Consider the following 26,230-nt stretch of genomic DNA (forward strand, 5'->3'; position numbering starts at 1 on the left):
TATTTTAATTAATGTTTATTTAATTTTTCTTTTTTGAGGTAAGTGCTCTTTCAATGATCAGATTTCAGATATTATGTGCACCATGCTACTGTCAGACGAACGTATTGAAGTACGAATAATAATCATGAAAACGTACTTACTCGATGACGCCTTCAAACACATAACACGCAACACATTTAACGCAATAGGGCGTGTAGCGAATCGGTACAAAATGTTGAAATGGAAAATATCAACTGTGTAACATTTTGAAAGCGCATGTGCCCAGTTTCCCCTATTCTTTAACAAAGTATCATCTCAGCTATTGAACCAATGACGTGGCTCTATTAAAGTAACTTTTTCTACACCGTAGAGCTTTCGGAGAAACTGTCATTCGTCTGTTTGATAAAGTTTCACTGGCCAATGAAGTGTGAATAGTGAATTAAGCTCCTTTGTCCTTTCTTTTAAGATTACTCGTGGCTATTTTTGATATTTGTATTGAAATGAAACAGGTGTCGTGATCGATTAAGTATACTTACATTTATTTATTTAATTAGTTGACAAAAAAAAGTATAAAAAATTACAATAAGTACCTACCTATTTAATTAATCATAGTCACGAGCAAATATTTTACGTACTTGCCTCTTACACGTAGCAATAGGATTGCAAGGTGTCCGTATACAAAACGCTTGTTCCAATTCGCAATGTTGCCCTACAGGACACGATAACGATTCGCAAGGATTTTTACAATAAGGAATCGGATTGCAAGGAGCTTTAATACAGGTTACGTCTTCGGTATAACAGAATTCATTCGGACCGCATACGATTCCTTTACAAGGATCTCTGCATACCGCTTCCACCCTACAAGGCGGTCTGGAGCAGAAATGTTCTTGTAAATAGCATCCTTGACCTAAAGGACACGTTGTCGTTTCACAAGGATCCCGTCCACAGATCGGGACCGGATCACAGGACGTTGTACACGGTAATGAGATCAATGTACAGTTATCGTTTCCGGGACAAGATAGTCCTTGGCAAGGATCTTTGCAAATGGCTCTTGGCTCGCAGTAAGGTGTACCACAGTGACCTACTTCAGCTTTGCAAATATACCCTGAAGCACAACGGACTGTTTCGCAAGGGTCGACGCAGACTGGGATCAACGAGCATCTGGGACAATTTGGGTTACGTCTTAGTACACATTTGGAGCCGGGTCTGCATTGTTTGTTTTGACACGCGTTATATTGCTGTGTGAAAAAAGAACAATTTTAGAAACACAAGAAAATCCTACAGGGATGAGATGATGTAATAATGAGTGAAATTTTACTTTACCGGGGATGGCTGCTGAGGCTGTGGTGGTCTTCCAAAACCAGGCTGATAATATTGAGAGTCACTGAAACTATGAGCACCTGCGGAACCACCTATTGATACTGTAGTTGTACCAAAGTCTTGTCTTCTATCTGGTTCAGGAGTAGCGATCGGATTTACCAAAACAGGTTGGACATTTTGTTCTTGAGTTGGAGACACATTCGTTGGCTGATATGGACTATAAGGTTCGGTGTGAACACCTCCAACAGGTATAGGAACTGGAATCACAGCCGGTGCTGATTGTGGCGGAGAGATTGTCTCTATGAATTGAGTATTTTGAGACTGGAAAATTTCCGGTACTCTTTCGAACTCGATGTTTCCGGTGTTTGCTGTGGGGTAATAGACTCCAGGTACGGGGTACGGATATGGATATAGTACTGGGACTTGTTGCGCTGCAGCGTGTACAGTTTCTGAATTACTTTCGAACGAGCTATGTGGTTCGACGGATTTAGATTTTTTCAAGTGTCCTTCGATGTTAATTTTCTAAAAAAATTAAGAAAAAACATTTGTGATTTTCGTGAAAATTGAACAATTAGCCTTCAACTATAGGAAAATGATATCCTGGAATCCTGACTGTTGGAAGACAGACAAACAAACAAAATTTTCATCAAAATGCAAAATTCATTTTCTAATTTTTTACAATAATTTTTTAATTTCAAACCTTGACCCATTTTTTATAAAAAAAAATCAAAATTTCAACGAATTACGGTGGAGTCGATGGAAAGAATTTAATTTATGTTTAGTCAATTTTTGATCATTCAAATAGGTTGATAAATTTCTGATTTCGAACTTGATTTGATCAAATTTTGATTTTTTTCCATAAAAAATTCACCTTTGAAAATAAAAAAAAATGAAAAAATAAAGTTTGGCTTTTACTCTTGAAATTTGATTTAGGTTCCCATCGATAGTCTTGCAAAATATCAACCCCATTATTTCCGTCTTGAACTTTCGTGGGAGGAAGAAGAGCCTGGGCTCATATTTCGAAACTGGATGAACTTGGAGCAGGGCTCATACTGTCGTACTGCGTTACTTTTCAAGCAATTACATAAGTGACTGTAGTAATTGAAAGTAACGTTTGGGTACTTTTAAAAAATTTTGATGACCGAAGTCTAAAGATACCTTTTTTTTTGAAATTTTCGAAAGTTACATTTTTTTGGAAATTTGATTTATTTTTAAAGAAAAAGAGGAAAAAATGTAAAAATATTAACAAGTGAATAATAGACGAAAGTATTCAGGTTTTTATACTTTTCCAACTTAGTCGGGGAGCCCGCTTAAGGATCTATTGCACCCCCACCCCGTGAGATCCTCTGGGACAACTTTTTTCTTAAAGGGAGAGTTCTAAGGAACATTTCTAGCCCAAAATGGCGGCCATATTGATTGACAGGTCAGCCGAAATCGCAGATTTTGCGTTCCAACATAGGACCTGCATAAAATTTTTCAAACCATTCAAAGGTAGATCGAAAGATCAGGAAAAAATTTATCACCTGTCAAAATTTCAAGTGCTAAAGTGCCTTTTTTGATGAATTTATGAAAATCAAATTCAGGCCAAAAATGGAGGGAAAAAATCAAAATTTTACCAGATTGACCAAGAAAGCTGAAATTTGAGATATACCTTATTTTCGAAATGCAAAATCGATTGGAAACTGTTTCAAACCGTTTTGAGCAGTTCTGGAGCCTCCAGTAGATTTTTAGAACTCGAAATTCCCACAAAATTTCATCAAATGGAGATGAAAAGTTGAAATTTATTCTGCAAACTAATTTCAATACGCTACAAAGTTCACTGCTGATCGATTTCAAGTCGTTTTAGAGCCTCCAGCAACTTTTTGGAAGGTCGTGTGGCGTTTTTTGGAAAATTGAAATTTCCAAAAAGTAGCTGAAAGCTTCAAAAGCATTTTTGAAACCGTAATGTAGTCAACTCCATATTGCATTGAAATTAGTTTGCGGAGTAAATTTCAGCTTGTCAACTCCATTTGGTAAAATGTTGCGAGAATTTCAAGTTTCAAAAATCTACTAGAGACTCCAGTCATTTTCAAAAAGTCGCTGGAGGCTCCAAAATTACTTGAACTCACTTTAAGTCGTCTTCAGAGGGTGTTAAAATTGAAGTGTAGAGTAAATTTCAGCTTTCCATCTCCATTTGAGGAAATTTTGTTAAAATTTATAGTTTAAAAAATCTGCTGGAGGCTCCAGTAATTTTCAAAAAATCGCTGGAGGCGCCAAAACGACTTGAAATTTATCTGTAGTACTTCGTAGCGCATTGAAATTAGTTTGCGAAGTAAATTTCGGCTTTCCATCTCCGTTTGCTTAGATTTAGGAGAAATTTCAAGTTTCAAAAATCTCCTGGAGGCTCCAGTAAATTTCAAAAAGTCGCTGGAGGCTCCAAAACGACTTGAAATCCACCTGAAATTGACTTCGTAGCGTATTGAAATTAGTTTGCAGAGTGAATTTCGGCTTTCCATCTCCGTTTAATTAAATTTTGTGGGAATTTAGAATTTCAAAAATCTGCTGGAGGCTCCAGAACTGCTCAAAACGGGTTGAAACAGTTTCCAATCGATTTGGCATGCCGAAAATAGGGTATATTCCAATTTTCAGCTTTATTGGTCAATTTGGTAAAATCTTGATTTTTCCTCTCATTTTTGGCCTAAAAATTTGGTTTTCAAAAATTCACCAAAAATCGAAAAACGCACATTGGTTTCTAGAAATTAACTCTGGAAACCAATTTCAATACGATGTGAAGTCGACTGCAGGTAAATTTCAACTCGTTTTGGAGCCTACAGAGCTTTTTTGAAAATTACTGGAGCCTCCAGTAGATTTTTGAAACTCGAAATTCCCACAAAATTTCATCAAATGGATTTGGAAAGCAGAAATGAATTCTGCAAACCAATTTCAAAACGCTCTGAAGTCGACTGCAGGTAAATTTCAACTAGTTTTGGAGCCTCCAGTGGATTTTTGAAACTTAAAATTCCCACAAAATTTCATCAAATGGAGTTGAAAAGCCGAAATAAATTCTGCGAACTAATTTCAATACTTACGCTATGAAATCGATTACAGGTAAATTTCAAGTCGTTTTGGAGCCTCCAGCGATTTTTTGAAAATTACTGGAGCCTCCAGTAGATTTTTGAAACTCGAAATTCCCACAAAATTTCATCAAATGGATTTGGAAAGCAGAAATGAGTTCTGCAAACCAATTTCAAAACGCTCTGAAGTCGACTGCAGGTAAATTTCAACTAGTTTTGGAGCCTCCAGTGGATTTTTGAAACTTAAAATTCCCACAAAATTTCATCAAATGGAGTTGAAAAGCCGAAATAAATTCTGCGAACTAATTTCAATACTTACGCTATGAAATCGACTACAGGTAAATTTCAAGTCGTTTTGGAGCCTCCAGCGATTTTTTGAAAATTACTGGAGCCTCCAGTAGATTTTTGAAACTTGAAATTTCCCCAAAATTTCATAAAATGGAGTTGGAAAGCAGAAATTAATTCTGGAAACCAATTTCAATACGCGGTGAAGTCGACTGCAGGTAAATTTCAACTAGTTTTGTAGCCTCCAGTGGATTTTTGAAACTTGAAATTTCCCCAAAATTTTATCAAATGGGGTTAGCAAGCCAGAAATTTACTCTGCAAACTAATTTCAATTCAATACTTGTATGAAGTCGACTGCATGGTGGTTTCAAGTGGTTTTGAAGCTTCCAGCTACTTTTTGGAAATTTCAATTTTTTTAAAAACGCCACGAAACCTTACAAAAAGTCATTGGAGGTTCCAAAATTACTTGAACCCACCTGAAGTCGTCTTCATAGGGTGTTAAGATTTGTTTGCAGAGTAAATTTCAGCTTGCTAACCCCATTTGATGAAATTTTGTGGGAATTTCGAGTTTAAAAAATCCACTGGAGGCTCCAGAAATTTTCAAAAAATCGCTGGAGGCTCCAAAACGAGTTGAAATTTACCTGCAGTCGACTTCACAGCGTATTTAAATTGGTTTGCAGAATTAATTTCTGCTTTCCAACTCCATTTTTGATAAAATTTTGTGGGAATTTCGAGTTTCAAAAATCTGCTGGAGGCTCCAGAACTGCTTAAAACGGTTTGAAACAGTTTCCAATCGATTTGGCAGGTGAAAAGTTGGGTATATCCCAAATTTCTGTTTTCTATGTAAATTTGTTAAAATTTTGATTTTTTTCTCACATTTTGGCCAAAATTTGATTTTTGAAAATTCACCAAAAATCGAAAAACGCATTTTAGCACTTGAAATTTTGACAGTTGATGAATTTTTACCTGCCCTTTCGATCTACCTTTGTACGGTTTAAAAAATTTCATGCTAGTCCTATGTTGGAACGCAAAATGTGTGATTTCGGCTGACCTGTCATTCAAAATGGGCGCCATTTTGTAAGTAAGGCCATTTTTTTTTTGAGTACAAGGGCTAGAAATGTTCCTTAGGACTCCCCCTTTAAGAAAAAAGTTGTCCCAGAGGATCGACCGGGGGGGGGGGTGCAATAGATCCTTAAGCGGCTCCCCGACTAACATGGTTACAGATTGTCACTTTGTCAGTTTCACATTCTGGAAATAATTGTTGAAATTTGTCGCCTCTGTGCCAAAAATATCAGATGCTGCTTTTTGTCATTTTTTTCCCAATAAGAGACAATAGAAATTTTATTTTCTTACCAAAAAGTAGCAATAGAGTCTCACTTTTTCGACAAAAATTACAAAAAAGCACCCCTTTTTGCCGAAAATTCACCAAGATTGTTGCTCTGCACGAAATTACGTACTAAAAAAAAACTTACTTTTTTGTCTAAAAATGCCAAAAATTTCTCCTAAACATAGTAAAAATTTCACTTTTTTTCGAAAAATTGTCAAAAAGTCTTGCTTTATTTCCAAAAAGTTGCAAACTAGATAGTGTCAATTTTCTCACTAAAATATGAAAAAAATATAATTTTTGCCAGTGATTGCGAAAAAGTCTTTTTTTTTACATTTTTAATGAAATGTTGAATACTTTTTTTTTCGAGAAAAAATTGAACACAAGCCCTGCTTAGAGTGAATCTATTTTTTGAGATTTCAAAAAGAATTTGGATTGAAGGCTAGAAATCAGTGTTCAAAATTGAAAAGTTCCAAGTTGAACTTTATTGTGAAAATTCAACTGTTTGGTTGGTGTTTTTTTTTTTTTTTTTTTAATGTATAAATTTCACCACTTTTACTTTTTTCAATCTATTTTTTTATTCTTATTTTCTATTATGAGCAAATCAATCAAAAGTAGGTAAGTATAATTTATCAACGTGGTTACTTAATACCTATACTTTTTGTGCAATTATGAGTCACACATTAAATTTAATTATAATTTTGTTTATTTTATAGGATAGTCATAGGTACGCTCCAAAGCCAAAGTTCTGGTCGAACTACAATTACTCATTCTTTTTTATTACAAATAAAATTTGATCTCAGGTATCGGTGATAAAAATAATAAAAAAAATTGTGTAACGTTTTTTTTTTTTCATCGTGATCATAAGAAATAATGTTTGTCTTATCGATTCAAGGCAATGTGGACTTTTCACGTAAATTAGTGGTAATATTTTTCCTATGCTGATAACTTGATAAGGATTGTTTTTATTAATTTTCTAGAACAATCGTTTTCGTGTTGAATAATTTTACTTTTCTTGTAGATATTTAAAAGTAGGTTCAATTTGAAGGTGTTTCGATTTGATAACATTATTCATGAAACAAATAGGTACCTATCAGTTTTTAATGAGCGGAAATACTTCCATTGCGAATAAATATCTATATTGCTTGACGTTTGATTATTTATTTTTCAATAACTCGTTAAAAAAAATTACGTTACTTTTTGGTGTCGAGTTGATCGAAAATTACAAAATGGTCAAATTTAAACTACAACGTAATTAAACTTTACTTACCAGCGAGGTTTCTTTCGATCTACATCCATCGATAAAACAATAATTGGTCAATAACGCGAACACGGCGAAAACCATGAAATCCATTTTAATTTTTCTTTCGAAACCGAAAGAATACAAAATACTACGAAATAATTTCCATTTTATATCGATAGTTTTTTCAACGTACCGGTACATGTTTTTATTACACTCCATTTTAGTACAATGTTTCTCGAATACAGGTAGATAATTGATAAAGCACGAACGCCGCGACGATGCTTCTCATTCCGCATTTCTCATCATATTATTGCGGAAAAAAGCACACATAAGCATCAGACAGTCGACAGACATCGAGTTCCCAAAATAATACCATCGGTAATTAATCCGTCTGGAAGTTAATTAAATGTCGAACAAGTGAAAAGTATCACAATCGTATAGGTATCCAATTTTAATCATCTTCATCGTACGTCTAATTAATTTTTTTTTTTTTTTGTCGCAGATGTATCTACTCGACTGGTTGGATTAAATTCTTAATTTTTTTTTGGAACACCTAATCATCCCGGTAATTCCATATGTGGAGGTCGTTTGTTCGATGCACGATGACGTAGGTATTTTTAATGGGTAGGTGTAGAAGAGCTGAAGGGAAGCTGACGAATTAAGTATTTGTTTCAATTATGAACATCGTAAGTACTAAATGTACAAACGAACGTGATGAATCTATCTGTTGTTGTGCGGATTGTGGAATTTGCACTCGAAATATTCGATGCACGTTGAAAGTAAGTATGCGACAATAGATACGATTCGTATTTGTATATTGCCAATGACCTAATGATGTTTGTTGTTTTACAGGTCACAAGGTAATCGGTTGCATGTTTCGAGTGATAATTAAGTTCATAATACGAGTGTACGAGGTATTATCAATTCTTGTAAGGATTTTGTTTCATTGTTTAGTGTTAATGAGGTAATTTTTGATGGATAGATGTGTGAAAAGATATTCGCGAGGGTGTCTAATCGAGAGCGAAATCTATGGGCAGATTCCATAGCGATGGTAGAGTAAGCTGGAAACAGGAAGAATTCAAAAAAAATATAAACGTATGATTAATTTTTGAAATGTCAACGTGAAAAGGTATTATTTTTGCTCGGGCAGGTTTTATTTTGTATGTAGTTGTGAGAAGTGGAGGGAGTGGAAAATTTTTATCAATGTTTCGAATATTTGAAAAAAAAGAGTTAGACTATAGTTAATCCATACACAAAAAAGTGCTCTAGAAGTTGATTTTGTATTTTTTTTCGGGAACCAAAAAAATGCGCTGCCAAAATGAAGGTACTACCTGCCCCATTCAGAAAAGTGCAATTTTGAAATTTTTACCCCGCACAACGAGGGGGTGGACCCTCAAAAAGGTGATTTTGGGGACATGGTCGGAACCGAAAAAACTCGACGGGATTGTGTTGGGGGACTTCTCCCGATGCCAAATATGTAATTTTTTTCCGTTAAACTCTGCACAACTGCATTCTATGGCACGTTGAATGCGATTTTTATGCATTTTTGGCCATTTTTTATGGTAAAATGGCTCTCATGACCACGATATGGCTGGGGACCGAACGATTCTTGGACGTTTGTTAGACGGGGCTATTTGAAGCCCAACTGCGCAAAAACGGCGAAAAAATACGATCACAACGCGATTTTATGAGCACTAATAGGCTTGTTACCACTCCCCCGCCCCCCAAATTAAATAATGCATTGTCTATTCGATAATATCGATGCGACCCATCGAAATGGTATAAAATTTCGCGCCGAACGCAAAAATCGCAATCATTTTCAATTCTGGCCCCCCGCGGTGGAGTTTTGCCCCCCCAAACTGAATATAACGATGATATCAAACAAACTTTGCACATTACACGTCGATACTGAGGATTTATGAGTACGCAATCAGAATGAATCTCATATTCGTTGCTTGGGAATATTTTTGCTTCAAAATTTTTCATTTAATCTCCACCACCCCCTACCTTCCCCCTTAAAGACCATGTTTGAACATGGATTTGAAAACTTGAACATGACCTATCAAAATGGTATAAAATTTCGCGCTGAGCTTGGAAATTGCAGTCATTTTTCATTTTGACCCCTCGGTGCAGTTCCCCCCCCCCCTCCCTCCATAAAGTCGGAACACGGATTTGAAAACTTGGACGCGACCCATCAAAATGACATGAAATTTCGCGCTGAGCTCGAAAATTGGAATCAATTTTCATTTTCATCCCCTCCTCTCGCTCCCCACATTCAATTGACTGTTCTTCTCATTACTGGAATGAAGTTTGGGTACGGTGGAGCTCGGGATAGCGTTTTCTCGTATTTCTGTTGTTTTTTAAAACACAAATAAATGCCTAGCAAGACTCCAGTGCACCATTAATCAGCTGATTACATCACAACTATTGTGCTCAACATCTACGTGTTAGTTGTGAAAAATGAATTTGACCGAAATATTTGTGTTATTCATTTTCATTCTTTGTATTTTTTTCTCATTCTTATTTTTTGATTTTTTTTCATTTCATCTCATTTTTTTTATTTACACTTTTTCGCACCTCGGGAGTAATAAGGTCACATCTCAAAAAAAATTGATTTTGATGTTTTTGCATTTTGGGGGTTTGTATGACCCCCCTCAACCAAAAATTACACTTTGAGTTGGGTACATTATCTAGATCTTGTAAAAAACGCAAATGGCCTAACTCAAAATCTCAACAACATTGCAAGTTGTTTGGAGTTACAAATAAGGGCACATCTCAAAAAACTCCACCTTTTTTGAGCAAATTTCGTACATGCAAAGTGTTAACAAATAGTTTTGATTGTTTTAAATGTTTGTCAGTTAGAAATAGTCACAAGGAGTGCATTTTTTATTGGTTTGTACCAAATGGAAAAAATTTTTTAAATTGATCACTTTTCAGAAAAATGAATTTGCACATATCATGAAATTTTAGTTTTTTGAGAAAAACTCAAAAACTAAGCACTTTAGAAAAAAACTAACGACATTATGTCGATTGGAAATTTAATTCTCTACAACTTTGTTATTATAAAATTTTTTTGGACGCTTCCTTTCGCCTCCACATCAACTTTAATGAAAGGTTCTAACTCAAAATGTTTTCCAAACATTGAAATATTTCCTCTTTAAGATTTTATTTTTCAAAGTGTTCTTATGCTAAATCAAGGTAGGATACCAGATCTTTAAAATGAGGTGCTATTGATTCCTCACAATTAATTATAAGTTGATAAAAATAATGAATCAAGTTAAAAAAAAAAAGAAAATCACCCTCCTGTAAAATTTCACTTTTTTGAGATGTGACCTTATAACTCCCGAGGTGCGTTTTGTATCTTTCATTGTTGTTCCATTTCTCTTGTTTGTATTTTTTTCTCGTTTTTCTTTTTTTTGTTATTACTTATATCTGATTTCCTTTCATTTATACTTTTTTCACTTTTGTTCCGATTTTGTTACTTATTTCTTTGTACTTTTTTCTCAATCTCATTTTTTTCCTTTACATTTTTTGTATCATTCATTGTTGTTCCATTTTTCTTGTTTGTATTTTTTTCTCGTTTTTCTTTTTTTTCATATTTCATCTGATTTCCTTTCATTTATATGTTTTTCATCTTTCATTTTCTTTCCAACTTTCTTATTTCCGTGTATTTTTTTCTCGTTCTTATTTTTCTTTTTTTTTTTTTTTTTTCATTTCAACTTGTTTACTTCCTTAGTATTTTTTGTATCTTTTATTGTTGTTTCATTTTTTTTTGTTTTTCTCATTTTTCTGTTTTTATTCATTTCTTGTTTTTTTTTTCATTTACATACATTTTTTGTATCTTTCATTGTTATTCCATTTTTCTTGTTTGTATTTTTTTTATTGTTTTTCTTTATTTCTTATTTCATCTGATTTCTTTTCATTTATATTTTTTTTCATCTTTCATTTCTGTTCCAATTTTCTTATCTGTTTGTATTTTTTCCCTTTCTTATTTTTCTGTTATTATTTTTTTTTATTTCATCTCGTTTTTTTCATTTGCATTCTTTGAATCATTCATTGTTGTTCAATTTTTTTTGTATTTTTTCTCGTTCTTCTTATTTTTCTGTTTTTTTTTCATTTCATTTTTTCATCTTTCATGTTTGTTCTAATTTTCATATTTTTTTTGTATTTTTTTCCTTGAATATTTTTTTGTATTACAAGTGTCGTATTGTTACATGAATCCTCATATACAGACACATAATGTGCAACGTGTTCAATTTCATAGTCACTTTTATGGAGGGAGAGGGAGAAAACTGCACCGAGGGGGTCAAAATGAAAAATGACTGCAATTTCCAAGCTCAACGCGAAATTTCATACCATTTTGATAGGTCATGTTCAAGTTTTCAAATCCATGTTCAAACATAGTCTTTAAAGGGGAAGGGAGGGGGTGGAGATTAAATGAAAAATTTTGAAGCAAAAATATTCCCAAGCAACGAATATGAGATTCATTCTGATTTCGTACTCATATAAATCCTCAGTATCGACGTGTAGTATGTAAAGTTTGTTTAATATCATCGTTATATTCATTTTGGGGGGGGGGCAAAACTCCACCGCGGGGGGATCAGAATTAAAAATGATTGCGATTTTTGAGTTCAGCGCGAAATTTTATACCATTTTGATAGGTCGCATCGATATTATTGAATAGACAATGCATTATTTAATTTGGGGGGCGGGGGAGTGGTAACAAGCCTATTAGTGCTCATAAAATCGCGTTGTGATCGTATTTTTTCGCCGTTTTTGCGCAGTTGGGCTTCAAATAGCCCCGTCTAACAAACGCCGAAGAATCGTTCGGTCCCCAACCATATCGTGGACATGAGAGCCATTTTACCATCAAAAATGGCCAAAAATGCATAAAAATCGCATTCAACGTGCCATAGAATGCAGTTGTGCAGGGTTTCACGGAAAAAATTACATATTTGGCATCGGGAGAGGTCCCCCAACACAACCCCGTCGAGTTTTTTTGGTCACGACCATGTCCCCAAAATCACCTTTTTGAGGGTCCACTCCCTCGTTGTGCGGGGTAAAAATTTCAAAATTGCACTTTTCGGAATGGGGCAGGTAGTACCTTCATTTTGGCAGCGCATTTTTGAAAAAAAAAGGAGTCGTGAAAATCCTTCGAGTTGGGAAAGATTTCAAATACTCACATTTGCGAATTATTTTGTAATTTTTTAAAATATTCATCTCCTTTATTTATTCCTATTTTTGTTCATTTAGCCAACAGAATACTGAGAATTGCTCCGAATAACTCCAGTTTCTACTCCTACTCAAAATTGTACAAGCTGTTTACAAATTTTTAAACGTTAGCGAACACCGTTTCCTTTTTAAATTAATTCATCAACATTGTACATTTCGTTGTAAATTATCGTTTAATGGAATTTATCTTCATAACCCACGTCTGTGGAATTATTATTATGATGGCTCGTGTTGTGTTACGTTTCACATCATATATACCTACCAATGTCTATACCTACCTAAGTGTAACAATAACCCTGATGAAACGAATAACAAGATAAATATTGACCCACTTTAACTAAATATGTATGAAAAGTGAAAAAAAAAACGTTATTCAGTCTGTATAAATGATTTTTGTTTTGTTTTTATAAATAGGTATGTACGACCTATGATGAAGTTGTACTGTAAATTGTTCATGCTATACCGAGAATGGCATTTGATTAAGAAATATCCGAGTTATCGAAGTTAACGACTCGAACGACTCTGATAGCAGTAATGAAGTTGCAAGGTGTAATTCTAAATATTAATGCGATCGGTTAAAAAAATTAATTGAGTAAAATGCTATTATAGCGTTCGATCATTTTTTCGGAAACGTTTACCTAATTGATGAAAATTTATCAAGCGTATGATGTTGGATGGTTCGTTATCGTTTCATAAATTGATAGGTATAATAAGTTGGTTGATACGTCTTACAATTAGACTTGCGAATAAATCTACGTACCATAACTTGAGTAGATATCAATATCACGTCTGCAAAAAAAAAAATCATGTTTTTTAATTATGAATCATGTATTGAGTATTGTTTGTTTTTATCGATTCATTTTGCGACGACGTATTATTTACTTACAAGTATCCAATAGCCAAGCCATTGAGGTGTTAATTTGAATTTATTTTAATTAATGCTTAAGACTTCTGCATCTTCTCGTTGTTCCATCAGTCTGGTGTGGTTGCATTGGGAAAAATGTGCACGTTCGTATGATTAATGAGTTGAAAACAATTCAGAAAATTGATAATAAACACAGGATGTTTAAAAAAATAAACGGAGATGTCATTTTAAAGTTCTTTTACCTTTGAGAGAGCTGTGCATTTTACTGTCGAATTTTTTTCTTTTCATTTAACGGTCTTCTTTTTCTGTAAAGCAAATTTATTTGTGCGGAAAATCTTGAATTGAATTCTAAACTCTTTAAGCATTTTGAAATTTTCAAAAGTTGAAAGTTGAACTTTCAAATTAAAGGTTCAAATTTCAAAATAGCGCTGTAAGTGAGAGCTACTATTTAAAATTCTGAAAAAATTTCCATAAATGTACCTTTTGATGTTTTTTCGAAATATTCAAGTTTCGAGATGAGATCTCTTAATGGAGGTGGAGCCCCCCACCCCCGATTTTGGGCAAAACTTTCAAAAAAAAACTCTGGGGCATGTGATATATCGAATTGCATGTTTTTGGTAACGCTGAACACGAATATGACGTTAGATTTTTGATTAGGCTCCATTCACGGCCCCCAGCACCTCTCCAAATGGGGTAAAAGTTCAAATTTGGGGTTTTTTCGTGCGACACATCAAATAGTATGTTTTTGGTGACGCTGAACATGAATATAACGTCAGATTTTTAGTTGGACCCATCCATGGCCCTCAGCACCTTTCCAAAGGGGGGGGGGGGTAGGTAACCTAAGAAAAATGGTTTCAATTGTGTGACACATGAAATAGTATGTTTTCGATATCGCTGAAGACGAATATAGCCTTAGTTTTTCAAATTGACCCCATCCGTGGCTCTCAGAACCTCCCCCAATGGGTAAAAGTCCAAAAAATTTGTTGGAGGCCGTAGATGGGGTCCAACCAAAAATCTGACGTTATATTCGTGTTCAGCGTCACCAAAAACATACTATTTGATGTGTCGCACGAAAAAAAACAATTTTGAACTTTTACCCCATTTGGGGAGGTGCTGGGGGCCGTGGATGGGGCCCAATCGAAAATCTAACGTCATATTCGTGTTCAGTGTCACCAAAAACATACAATTCGATATATCACACGCCCCAGGTTTTTTTTTTAAAAGTTTTGCCCAAAATTGGGGGTGAGGTGCTCCTCTTTCATTAAGAGATCCCATCTCGAAACTTGGATATTTCGAAAAAGCATCAAAAGGTACGTCTATGGAAATTTTTTCAGAATTTTAAATGGTAGCTCCCACTTACAGCGCCATTTTGAAATTTGAACTTTAAATTTGAAAGTTCAACTTTCAACTTTTGAAAATTTCAAAATGCTTAAAAAGTTTAGAATTCAATATCCTTTCGAACTGTGAAATCAGTTTCGATCAAAGTATCATAGTTTTGGAGGAATGCGTTGCTGAAGATGAATACCTCGAGACAAGTGTGAAAATAATGGAAGCCCCCCTCCCACCCCCAGAGGAGGCTGGCTTACTTACTAGAAGGGCAGATATTGCAAAAAAAAATTGGGCGAAATCGAAAGACATGACTTTTAAAATCACATTTTTTTGGTCGAATTGACATGAATGACCCTCGGGTTAGTTTTTGAAAAATAACGTTAGCTGGAAAGAGTATCATAATCCTTAAGGAGGTTTCTATGTAGAATACCTACCAGAATTACTTATTTTGGGTATTTTTTGAAAACAACGTTGGCTGGATAGAGAATTAGTATCCATTAGGCGGATTTTTAAAAAGGTACATGATTATATATTTTGAGTATTTTTTTTTGAAAACAACGTTGGCTAAATGGAGAATTACAACCTGTAAGACGGTTTTTCACGTAGGTACATTTGTGTACAATTAATTACACATATTCGGGGCAATTTTTGAAAAACTAGGTCAACTATTGGTAAAATCATGATTCTTTAAGTTTTTTTTTCATTTTGTTTCTCAAATTATTAGCTAGGTACCTATTTTTATGACATAATAATTTTTAATGGTTATAATATTATTTTAATAAATTTAAATTTCGTTTCAAAACAGTTTTAAACAACACATTTGTATTGCTTGAAAACATTTTTTTTTTTCATTTTGAACGTGTTTTTTTTTTTTAAATTTAAAACGTCAATATTACCTATTAAGTATAGTTCTATGCAATAGATGTAAACAAAAAAAACTGTTGTTTTTGTTTTTTTTTTCAATTTTTTTTTCTTCAACTCTGAAAACTTTGTTTGATTTTTTCATATTTCGTCAAGTTTTTGATAATTTGTTTTGTTACTTTTGTAACGATTTTACAGTTTTTATGACATTTTACATAAGTTTCGCGAGATTTTAATTTTGATACCTTTTCATGCAGGTTTCGTTATTTTCAAAAATTTTTCTCTCATTTTTTCGATATTTTTGGTATTTGTTTTCAAAATTTTGCGACGTTTACAAACCTGGATCACAAAGCTGGTAAATCCGAGTTTATAGGTGCAGAATTTCATTTTCAATTTGTGACTTGCAGCGTTTTTATTTCAAAATGGGGAAACCTGCAAATTCTCTGGAGGCTCCAGAATGATTTGAAATCATCAACAATCGACTTGGGAGATGAAAGATTCAGGATGCCAATCTTTCAATTTTTTTTTGTCCATGGATTTTCGAACAATGATTTTTTCATGAATAGGTAATTACTTACTGGAGAAAATTTTGGATTTGAACCGGTACGAAAAAATTTTGAAAACATGTTCCTAAATCGATCAAATGTGTCACAGAGATGGTAAATCTAAATTTACAGGCGCCAAATTTCATTTTCACCCGATTACAAGCGTTTTTTTTACCAAACTGGAAAATCTGAAAATCCACTGGAAGCTTCGAAGTCTCCAGTGGATTTTCGAACCATTTGATCAAGTGCTTCGAAACCATTACCAATCAATTTAATAGGTCGAAAGCAGGGTACAAATCACATTCCAGCTTTCTGGGTCAATTTGGTAAAATTTTGATAGTTATTTCCTCATTTTTGTCCCAAAAAATCTTCAAAAATTTTACATAAATCAAAAAATGCATTTTAGAACCTTAAATTTTGGCTGATTATGTATTTTGCGATCGTCTATTGATTCCTTTTTGTCCGGTTCAAAATATTTTGTTCTTTGGAGAATTTTTAAATGCTCAAATGACTGTATTTTGTCTGAAACCAATCCCCTGAATCCCAATTTCACAATTTTAAGCCATTCTTGAGCCTCCAGGCCGATTTTGGATTTCTCCAGAAAGTGGACGGAAACTTAAATTTTGTACAATATTTTTTTTGTATAGCCCAGAGTGCACGTTCTTGAACTTTTTTTCAAAATACGAGAACTTACTGAAAAATGTCAAGTACATATTTCAAAACCTAACATGAAATAAAAATGAACCATAAAGTTGCATTCATTATTGTAATTTGGCTGCATAAATATACCATTTGCACCCTTCATTCCGGTCACGTACCTATGTCTTAAAAATTTTTTATTATTTAAATTTTACTATCGTAATTTGTATGTAATATAATCGTACCTACCTACGTAGTACGTACCTAAATGATCGAAAAAATGAATTTCCTAGAATCAATAAAGACATCAAAAATAGATTTCGTAGTGGACGAATTGAAAGTGTTTTTAAATACCTACCTACCTATTTATAACAAAATTATCGTTTTATATTTGATACTGATTATTATCGAATTAGCGAGATGAAAGTTACATTCGTTATTACAATCTCGGCATTAATTTTTTGCATTTTGCTTTTCAGCGCATCACATTCCAGGTTAAACATCATATAATTTATGTATTTCATATACTATACAATACTCCAAATGAAAAAGCTTTTGAACTCCGCCCTCATTTTTTGATTCATTGAACTACTACAAGTGGGGGACAAGGACGCAAATCGGGTTACTCTATGGGGCTGAAAATATTGATTGGTCTTCAGCTAGATGATTTACGAATTATGTGAATTTCTGGGCTAGTAGACAAAAATTACTCTGGATTGGAAAAATAGTATCTACCTATCGCAAAATTAAGCCTACACTTGCCAATCCTCGAATTTTTTTTCCATTCATTTATTTTATCTTTTTGCGATATGAGTTGAACCTACCAATTCATCGCGATAATTATGGTGAATTTTTCTTTTCATTTTGTTATCACAGTACACTGATCCTTAATTTTTCATCTTTCAGAGATATATCTTCTCGTCATCCTCGTGCTCTGTACACCCGCAATCAAACAAAAGACTGTAAGAACGATATCGCGTGTATTGCTGCTACTATACAAATATTTTTGCAGCCATTTGGATGAATGACCTCATCAAGTTATCAAGACTACCTATTCACTTCTTTTGGTTAATAAATTCGAATATCTAAGTACATATCAATTCTTGAAATTAGTTTACCAAGTTATACCTACTAAGTACGAGTACTTATTTATACTCGTAGTTGATATTACAAATAGGTAAGAAAAATTATCGCTGGCTATGTAGGTATTCTCCATGTAACAACGATATATTTTTCTGGATCAAAGATAGTTTGGTAGGTACTTACTCGTTTTCCTTCTGGATATTCAATCTCCCTACCTACATTCCAAGATTCTCACAGTAGCATCTTTCTCGGAGTTTACCTTTTACCTGTTACCTGTTGGTAGGTCACCCTGCCATGTACAGCTACAAGGCTAGAGACACTGGTTATTTTATACTGTTACATTAATGAAAGAAGGTTGGATTTTTGAAGGAAGGAGAAAAAGACTGGGAGATTTTGAGCTATTTTTGGTAGGGTTTTAGGTAGGAAGATTGTGGGAGATAGTGAGTTGGAATTGACATGTAGAACACATTGGAGGGGGGGGGGGGTTCTTTTTTGAAGAGATAGGTACGAGTCGGTGAGGGGTATAAGTCAACGGCTTGCTTCCTGGACAAATCTTGAATGTTGGAGATGCAACTTTGGCTTGGAATTAACCACAATAATGTATGTCTTCCATCACATCAGACACAGGAACAGGTGTTTCTAGCACAAGTGAAATCTTCAGTGACTGCTTTGCTGCTAAGTCTGCTGTTTCATTTCTCAAGATTCCTGAGTGGGCTGGAATCCAGGTCCAGGCTATTGTACCATCCATGTCACATTAGAGAGATAAGATTTCTGAGGCAATTGGATATTAGTTGAGAAATGGGATTTAGCGAATCTGTGAAGATCACAACCTTGTCACATCTGTTATCAATTGGCATGTTTAATGATGACCTAAGTACATATATAGGGTATATCGCACCTTGGGAGTTATAAGGTTACATCTCAAAAAATCAATTTTGACATTTTTGGATTTTTGGGGTTTGTATGACCCCCCTCAACCAAAAATAACACTTTAAGTTGGTTACATTATGTATGTAGATCTTGTAAAAAACGCAAATGGCCTACTTCAAAATTCCAACAACATTGCAAGTTGTTTGGAGTTATAAGGGTACATCTCAAAAAACTCCCACCTTTTTTGAGCAAATTTCGTACACAAATGTTAACAAACAGTTTTGATTGTTTTGAATGTTTGTCAGATAGAAATAGTCGCAAGAAGTGCATTTTTTATTGGTTTGTACCAAATGGAATTTTTTAAAAAAAATTGATTACTTTTCAGAAAAATGAATTTGCACATATAATGAAATTTTAGTTTTTTGAGAAAAACTCAAAAACTAAGCACTCTAGAAAAAAACTAACGACATTAGGTTGATTGGAAATTTAGTTCTGTACAATTTTACTAGCATGAATTTTTTTTGGATGCTTCCTTTCGCCTCCACAACATCAACTTTAAAGGTTATAACTCAAAATGTTTTCCAAATATTGAAATATTTCCTCTTTAACATTTTATTTTTCAAAGTGTTCTTATGCTAAATGAAGGTACGATACCAGATCTTTAAAATGAGGTGCTATTCATTCCTCACAATTAATTATAAGTTGATAAAAATAATGAATCAAGTTTTTAAAAAGAAGAAAATCGCTCTCCTGTGAAATTTCACTCCGTCAGGCTGATCCTCATCCGCCAAAGGCAGCCGGATAGGGTGCCAAGAATATGCGGAGTCAGAACAAGGTGGAACAACATCAACGTTGCAACCTGGAATGTATGAACTTTGTATAAAATTGGACAACTTGCTAATGTAATTAAAGAAGCCAGGAGGTTGCAAATTGACAAGTTAGGAATAAGTGAGACCCGATTGACTGGAAATGGTAGAAACTGGGTAGATAAAGAATATAGCTCATAAAATACGAGAAAACGGTATTTTCATGCTAGCGGTACAGGGGAAAATCCAAGGAAGATCTACCAGAGGGAGGAAATGATTGGAGCTGTTAACAACAAACTCACCAGCCAACTCTCCCTGCAAGACCCTGAAAGATACAATCACATATGCTAGATACCAGCTGATATAGATGGAAGTAGGTATACGCTATATCTTGTAAAGGAGCGCGACTACAACAACGAGCTGCAACCTTATTACTCCCAAGGTGCGATATGTGACTGTCTGCATTAAAACCAACCATCAGTGGCAAAAATTGAAAACAACATTTCACAATTTTTTTTTTATTTTTGCCACCAATGGTTGGTTTTAATGCAAACAGTCACATTATACCAAACAAGCACGGTAGTGGAAATTGTAAAACCTTGCAATCACACATGATTGAGCAACCAACAATCCACAGATTTTGACCCGTCAGTATAAAACAAAATGAAATCATTATCATCATCATCGAGTTGTACAACCGCTTGAGGTGGTATCGCATACAAATCAATACATACCCTTATGCCAAATTGGGTATTTATAGGCTAACATACTCTATGTTGGTGTTGCCTCTATCGCGTTGATTACGTATCTTATGGAAATTCATTTTTGAGCTTCCACTAGCAGTTTACCACTTGCTTACTAGTGACATCTACTCAAGCACCTTGCAGCTAGCCAGGTTGTTTAGAGACCCTGAGCTCCTCAGTGTTGACCTCTATAGACGCTTGAACCAGGTTCAGTTTTTTGATTCTGCCAACAGATGGCGTGCATGATCTGTTAGCTTGGCTAATAACTGGTGGTCTCTCAGTATTTGGCATGTAATGTTGATAAGTGCATGTAAGATTTTTAATTACACACACAAGTTTGCCTCTGTAGCTGGGTTTGAACTGGCTCAATAAAGTCAGTGATGACTTGACTCACATGAAAAAATACCAATGGTAATTACCGTTGGTACCATTGGTACCACTGGTATTTTCGACACGTATCAGTGGTAAAACCCAGTGGTAACTTTATACCAGTGGGACTAGTTTTACTATTGGTTTGAACTTCTCATTTTACTAGTGGTTACCACTGAGTTACTACTTGTTTGACTCAAGTATCAGTGATCACTGGTGGTGCCCTATCATTTACCAGTGGTTACCATTGAGTTACCACTTGTTTTGTCGAAAATACCAATGGCCATGAGTGGTACCCAAAAAAGTACCATTGGTATTTTTTTCACATGGGAAGTGTTGAGTTGAGAGTATCCAAGTAATGATGTATCAAATAAGAGATGATTTTTCTTAGTTTTTATAGGATTTTCTGGATAGAATGGGGAAGAGGATATATCTGAATGGGGTTTAGAATGGAAGAGGCTTTATGGAGATATGAGTCATGGGCATATGAGAGATTGGGTCCGTTGGGATCAATTTTTGAGTCTGTGGTGAGAAAGAGACAGTCAATGTAGTTTTAAGCTGAATGAAAAATTTCAAAAGGATGATTAACAGAAATGAATTAGGTAGAACTTTAAGATACTTTGCCCAAAATGTTATCAATCTTCTTCCCCCTGATATTTGCTCCCCAACTTCTATCAAATAGTAGGTATAATAAATTTAAAACCCCTTAGAAGCACATTTGGATCGAAATTATGACACTGAATTCAAATTGAGGAAGAAACGTCAATCTCTATATTAAAAACTGTTTTTGAAAAATCAAGCCTTGGAGCAATATCGATGTGACGTCACAATGCACTACATTTGAAAACTGATGAGGGGATTACTTGATAGTAATTAATTCCATCTTTTTCATAAAACTTGCTATACCTAAGAAGTTTTCGATGCGTTGAAACCGAATTTTTGATCATTTTTTACTATTGCATTGTAAGCTTCGAGCTTTTACGCAAAAATACCGTAATTTTGGGCACAAATTAATCAGCTAATCAGAGCGTAGAACATCATTTTGTGACGTCACATCGATAATGTCCTAATTATTTAATGTTAGGGCTTAGGCAATGCATCTCAGTGGTTGAGTAACTCATCGAAATAACAAAAATTTAATTAATTCTAGGTCATGCGTAGTAATTACCTAGTTCACTGAGGTAGGTTCGTAAACATTAAAATTCCAATCATTTAAATTTTACGAAGGCATATCAAAAACTTCACAAACACTCGTAGATTTCGTATAGTGGACAAATTAAAAGTCCTGTGCTCAAATATTGACGAAAAATATCATTTCGATACCTACATATTACCGATTATTATTGAATTAGCAAGATGAAAGTTGCATTCGTTATTACAATTTCGGTATACATTTTTTGTATGTTGCTGTTCAGTGCATCAAATATCAGGTTAATATCACACAACTTATAATTTTCTTCTGTGCTTAATCTCGTGTATAAGATAATTCAACGGTTTGCCCAAAAAAATCTATAATATAAATTTATTTTTCAGGGAAATAGCTGCTCGTGATATTCCTCAAAATAATACGATGTGTTCCCCTGAACAACCATGTATGAGAATGTCACGAAAATACCCATTGCGTCAATGAGCCGAACCATGGAAAACTATAAGAATTTACTTTTTTTTAATATTAGTTTTTATCCTACTACCTAGATGGAATAAAACGCCACTTTATTCACACTCGCTAGTCGCTCGAGTGATCAAATGCACGTTTCATGATACGAATAAATAATATTTGAAAATTGATTGATATATGTATCTTCGAGTAGGTGTAGTTGATTTTATAGCTAAATACCTACCTTACAAATTATTGATCGTTATATTCTAACATTCGTAAGAACTTGGAACAGAATAATAATGAAATAGAATTGAAGATTCCAGTACCTACATTTCCCCGGATCGATTCTGCCGAATACGTTTTTGCCGGACTACCAAAATCCCCAGTAATAAAATCCCTAATCGATTTTCCGGAATAACTTTTGTGCTGCTTTATGATCCAAAATGCCACAATCCCGGATTATAAATATGTATCCGAAATTGAAAATTCCAAATGCGGTAAAATCTTGAGTGGATTATTGATGTTCTAACTTTTCTCCATGTCATGGAAAATGGCGGATTTTTTTAATCTGTTACATCAACGCCAAGATTAGTTTTGATTAAGAGTCGGAAAATTTTGAAAAAAATTGAAAAATTGTCTAAAAGAGGAAAAAAAAGACCCAATAATTTTTTAAACAAGAAAATCTCCTTTGAATGCAACACGCAGTACAATTTAGAAGGGGCGGGGAGAGGAGTATAATAAAAATTGAAAATACAGAATTAAGGGGTGAATGGGATGTGTGTCTTTCATCATTAGTTATTAACCATCCGAAAAATTGAAAAAATGCACTCATTTGAAAATTATTGAAGCATTTAATGAATTTGTGAGAACTAAAGAATTTTTTCAATAAAATTACGTTGAAGTAGAATTTTAAGAAACGAGAAAGCGCAATAAAACCCGAGAACATGGTTCGGTTTCATTGGTCGTTCCAATTTTTACCACAAAAATTACTCAAACTTTGGTGGCCGAAATTAGGGCACCCTATAATACGTAGGTACAAAAATGTTGGAAAATTTGTCAACCTTTTTGTTGATGGAACGAAATATTGACCGAACGGTAGGTAATAATATATACAAACATTTTTGCTTTGAAGCATGAGATGTGGCATAGAATTTTTTTATATCTTGGAAAAAAATAAATAGGTATTTTACCACTTTATCGGATGTTGTAATGGGCTATGATGATGAACATGGAGAGACATACTTGATGAAAACAAAAACACAAATCCACAGCATAAATGAAATGAAAGACTGAACTCACAGATGAATTTTTATTTTTGTATATTTTCATCAGTATTTCTCTCATTCACTTTTTTGGAAAAAAATTCATAAGAAATCAAGGAGATATTTTGGGACTTATGGTTTGAGCTCCATTGTGCACACCTATAGGTACATTAATTACAACTCACTTGTATGAAGTGCAACAATCAATTTGGATAGTCGATAATAGGGCACTGTACCTTTATTTTATATGAGTGTAGGCAACTTCTCATTGGTAGAATAATAATTAATTCATTAAATTAACAAAAATTCAATTACTCGTAATTCTCTTGCGTAATAATTACCTACCTAACCTGCCAACTTCATTTAGGCAGGTTCTTAAGTACTAAAAATTCAATTACCTATTTACATTTTACTATCGTACCTTTCATGTATTCTTACGTACCTAATTGAAAAAATGTTGTTCTTATATTATATCAAAAATCATATAAACAGTCGTACATTTCGTAGTGGACAAATTAAAAGTTGTGTGCTCGAATATTGATGAAAAATATCATTTAGTTACCTATTACCGAATATTATTGAATTAGCAAGATGAAAGTGACATTCGTTATTACATTTTCGGCGTTCATTTTTTGCATTTTGCTGTTCAGTGCATCAAATATCAGGTTGATATCACACAGCTCATGTTTCTCAACTTATCTACTCGTTTATGAAACACTTGAATGTGTGTTTTTTTTAAATCATCACCAGAAATTGAAAAAAAAAAAATTAAAAATCAGTTTGATTGGCTCTTGGGTTTTACAAGGGTCGTTCAAAAAATAAGTTCAATGTCTCGCCGGAGAGAATACTCCCCAAAAATTTTGAACCCCCGTTCCACCGGAGGGAGAAAACGAGCATATCTTTAAACTTACTATTTGAACTACTCTTGTAGCTATTGGCTGGTGATTTTTTCAACCAGTATGATTGTTATTGGTTATTGGCTGAAATACCATTGGCTATCATTATCTATCGGTTTTTGCCCTTTAGCTATTGGTTGGCTGGAAACCCCTGCAATTTTTCAACATACCAACGTTGTAGTTTGAACATCTTATTTTATTTGTTACTCAACAGGTTGAAAATTAGGACGGTAGTCTATCTTTGTTTAACAATATTCATCTTTCAGGGAAACGTATGCTCGTCATCATATCATTAGTCCAGATCTGATCATGGATACAGACGATACAGTGGAACACCACAAAGGGGTCCCTATAGGTCCGGGTCATCCTCTCGGAGGGTTACCTGTGGGTCTTGTTCGGGGAAGAAGAAAAAGAAAGGCTGTCATGTAGCCACTGTGGGACTATATTAGGGTAGCCTGGGACCCCTCTGGGTCAAGTGGAAGAACGACAGTTTGCTCATTACTATCAGCAAAGTTGGTGACACTGCAACACTCACGGTTTTCTGTTTCACTATCCGTTTCATGTTCTCTAAATAAATGAAAAATTTTCAAAGTCCTGTCACGCACTAACTTCCTGTAGGTACCACTGTCTGTAGTTATAATTAATATAATTTTGGTTGTTTCTGAAAATAAAATTATAAAAAATTCAATCAGAGCAGTTTATTTTTTTTTTTAAAATCAATCAAGCTTCAAAAGTTGAAATGGAATCAACATTGAGCTCCATCAAATTCAGTTTACTTCTTGATTACAAAAAAGAAACGGAAAATTTTATATTTACGTAGGTACCTAATTTAATTGATAGCCAATCATTCTTTCATAACTTGTAAGTTTCATAGTTAATAATAGATGGGTAACTAGGTAGTGTTAAGTGCTTAACACTGCTTATCGTTAGGTAGGTACTTACTTTCAGAGTTACAAGTTGAAAACTGAAACTCATTTTTTGAACTTGAACCACTACTCGTATTTTATAAGTAAGTAGTTATCATTTTTTTCAAAATTGGAATCATGGGGTCTTCCCAGATTGCTTGAAACATAGCATAACAACGCCAGTATATAAGAACAAAGGGCAAAAAGATGACATATCTAATTTTCGACCAATATTTATAATACCAGTCTTTGCCAAAATTTTTGAAAACATCATCTATGTGAGAATTTCATCCTTTGTCAACTCCAAAAACATTCTTAATCCAAATCAATTTGGATTTAGATCAAAACTTAGTACTTCAGATGCCATTTATGAACTAGTCAACACAATTTCTGATACCTATGCTACAAAATAATGAAAAACTTATTGGTATATTTTGTGACCTCTCCTGGGCTCTCCAAAGCTTTTGACAGAATAAAACATAATATCCTTGTGGCTAAATTAGAACACTATGGTATTCGGGGTGTCGCCAAAAAACTCATCAAATCCTACCTAACCAACAGGACACAAAGAGTGAAACTAGTGTCTAAAGAAGGGATTGTTATATCTGACCTAGAAAACATTACCATGGGAGTACCACAAGGTTCAAACCTAGGGCCATACTTTTTCATTATGTAAAAATAAAACTATACAATTTGCAGATGACAACATAGCAATTACAAAAGGAATCAACTGGACCCTAGCAATTGAGGAAGCTGAAAAAACCCTTCTAGAAATGCAAACTTGGTTCATAGTGAATGGAATGGAACTAAATCTAAATAAAACAACAATTATGCCATTTTGTACATCTACTTACTACCCAACCCTCATCTTTAATCTCTTCTCTTGATCTCATCCAAACTTGTGAAAATACCACATTCCTTCGCACTATAGTTTCTAACAACCTAAGATGGACAGCACAAACTGACAAACTAGCTAATCGCCTCTCTACAATAGCTTATATCATGACCCAACTACACCATA

General features: G+C 34.1%; 1 protein-coding gene and 2 long non-coding RNA genes across 5 annotated transcripts; 2 read left to right on the forward strand and 1 right to left on the reverse strand.

Annotated features, from left to right (window-relative positions):
* Positions 1-494: 494 nt before the first annotated feature.
* On the reverse strand, positions 495-7,450 carry LOC135834745 (uncharacterized). Its single transcript, XM_065348718.1, has 3 exons — positions 7,232-7,450; positions 1,303-1,821; positions 495-1,217 (listed from the first exon to the last, which is right to left on the reverse strand). Exons 1-3 carry the CDS (start codon positions 7,421-7,423, stop codon positions 582-584), a joined length of 1,347 nt encoding a protein of 448 aa, XP_065204790.1. The 5' UTR covers positions 7,424-7,450; the 3' UTR covers positions 495-581.
* LOC135834746 (uncharacterized) lies at positions 6,724-17,769 on the forward strand. Of its 3 annotated transcripts, none has more exons than XR_010556744.1 (5): positions 6,724-6,992; positions 7,450-7,983; positions 8,057-8,133; positions 12,458-13,140; positions 17,582-17,769. It is a non-coding gene; the product is annotated as an uncharacterized LOC135834746 (long non-coding RNA). The 3 variants fall into 3 exon arrangements; XR_010556745.1 differs by lacking the exon at positions 6,724-6,992 and adding an exon at positions 6,999-7,047; XR_010556743.1 differs by lacking the exon at positions 6,724-6,992 and having other exon boundaries at positions 7,520-7,582; positions 7,707-7,983.
* A 3,956-nt stretch (positions 17,770-21,725) lies between these two features.
* LOC135834747 (uncharacterized) lies at positions 21,726-24,992 on the forward strand. Its single transcript, XR_010556746.1, has 3 exons — positions 21,726-21,976; positions 22,080-24,073; positions 24,571-24,992. It is a non-coding gene; the product is annotated as an uncharacterized LOC135834747 (long non-coding RNA).
* Positions 24,993-26,230: the final 1,238 nt, after the last annotated feature.

Source organism: Planococcus citri, chromosome 2, assembly GCF_950023065.1.
Source record: "Planococcus citri chromosome 2, ihPlaCitr1.1, whole genome shotgun sequence".
Classification (NCBI taxonomy): domain Eukaryota; kingdom Metazoa; phylum Arthropoda; class Insecta; order Hemiptera; family Pseudococcidae; genus Planococcus; species Planococcus citri.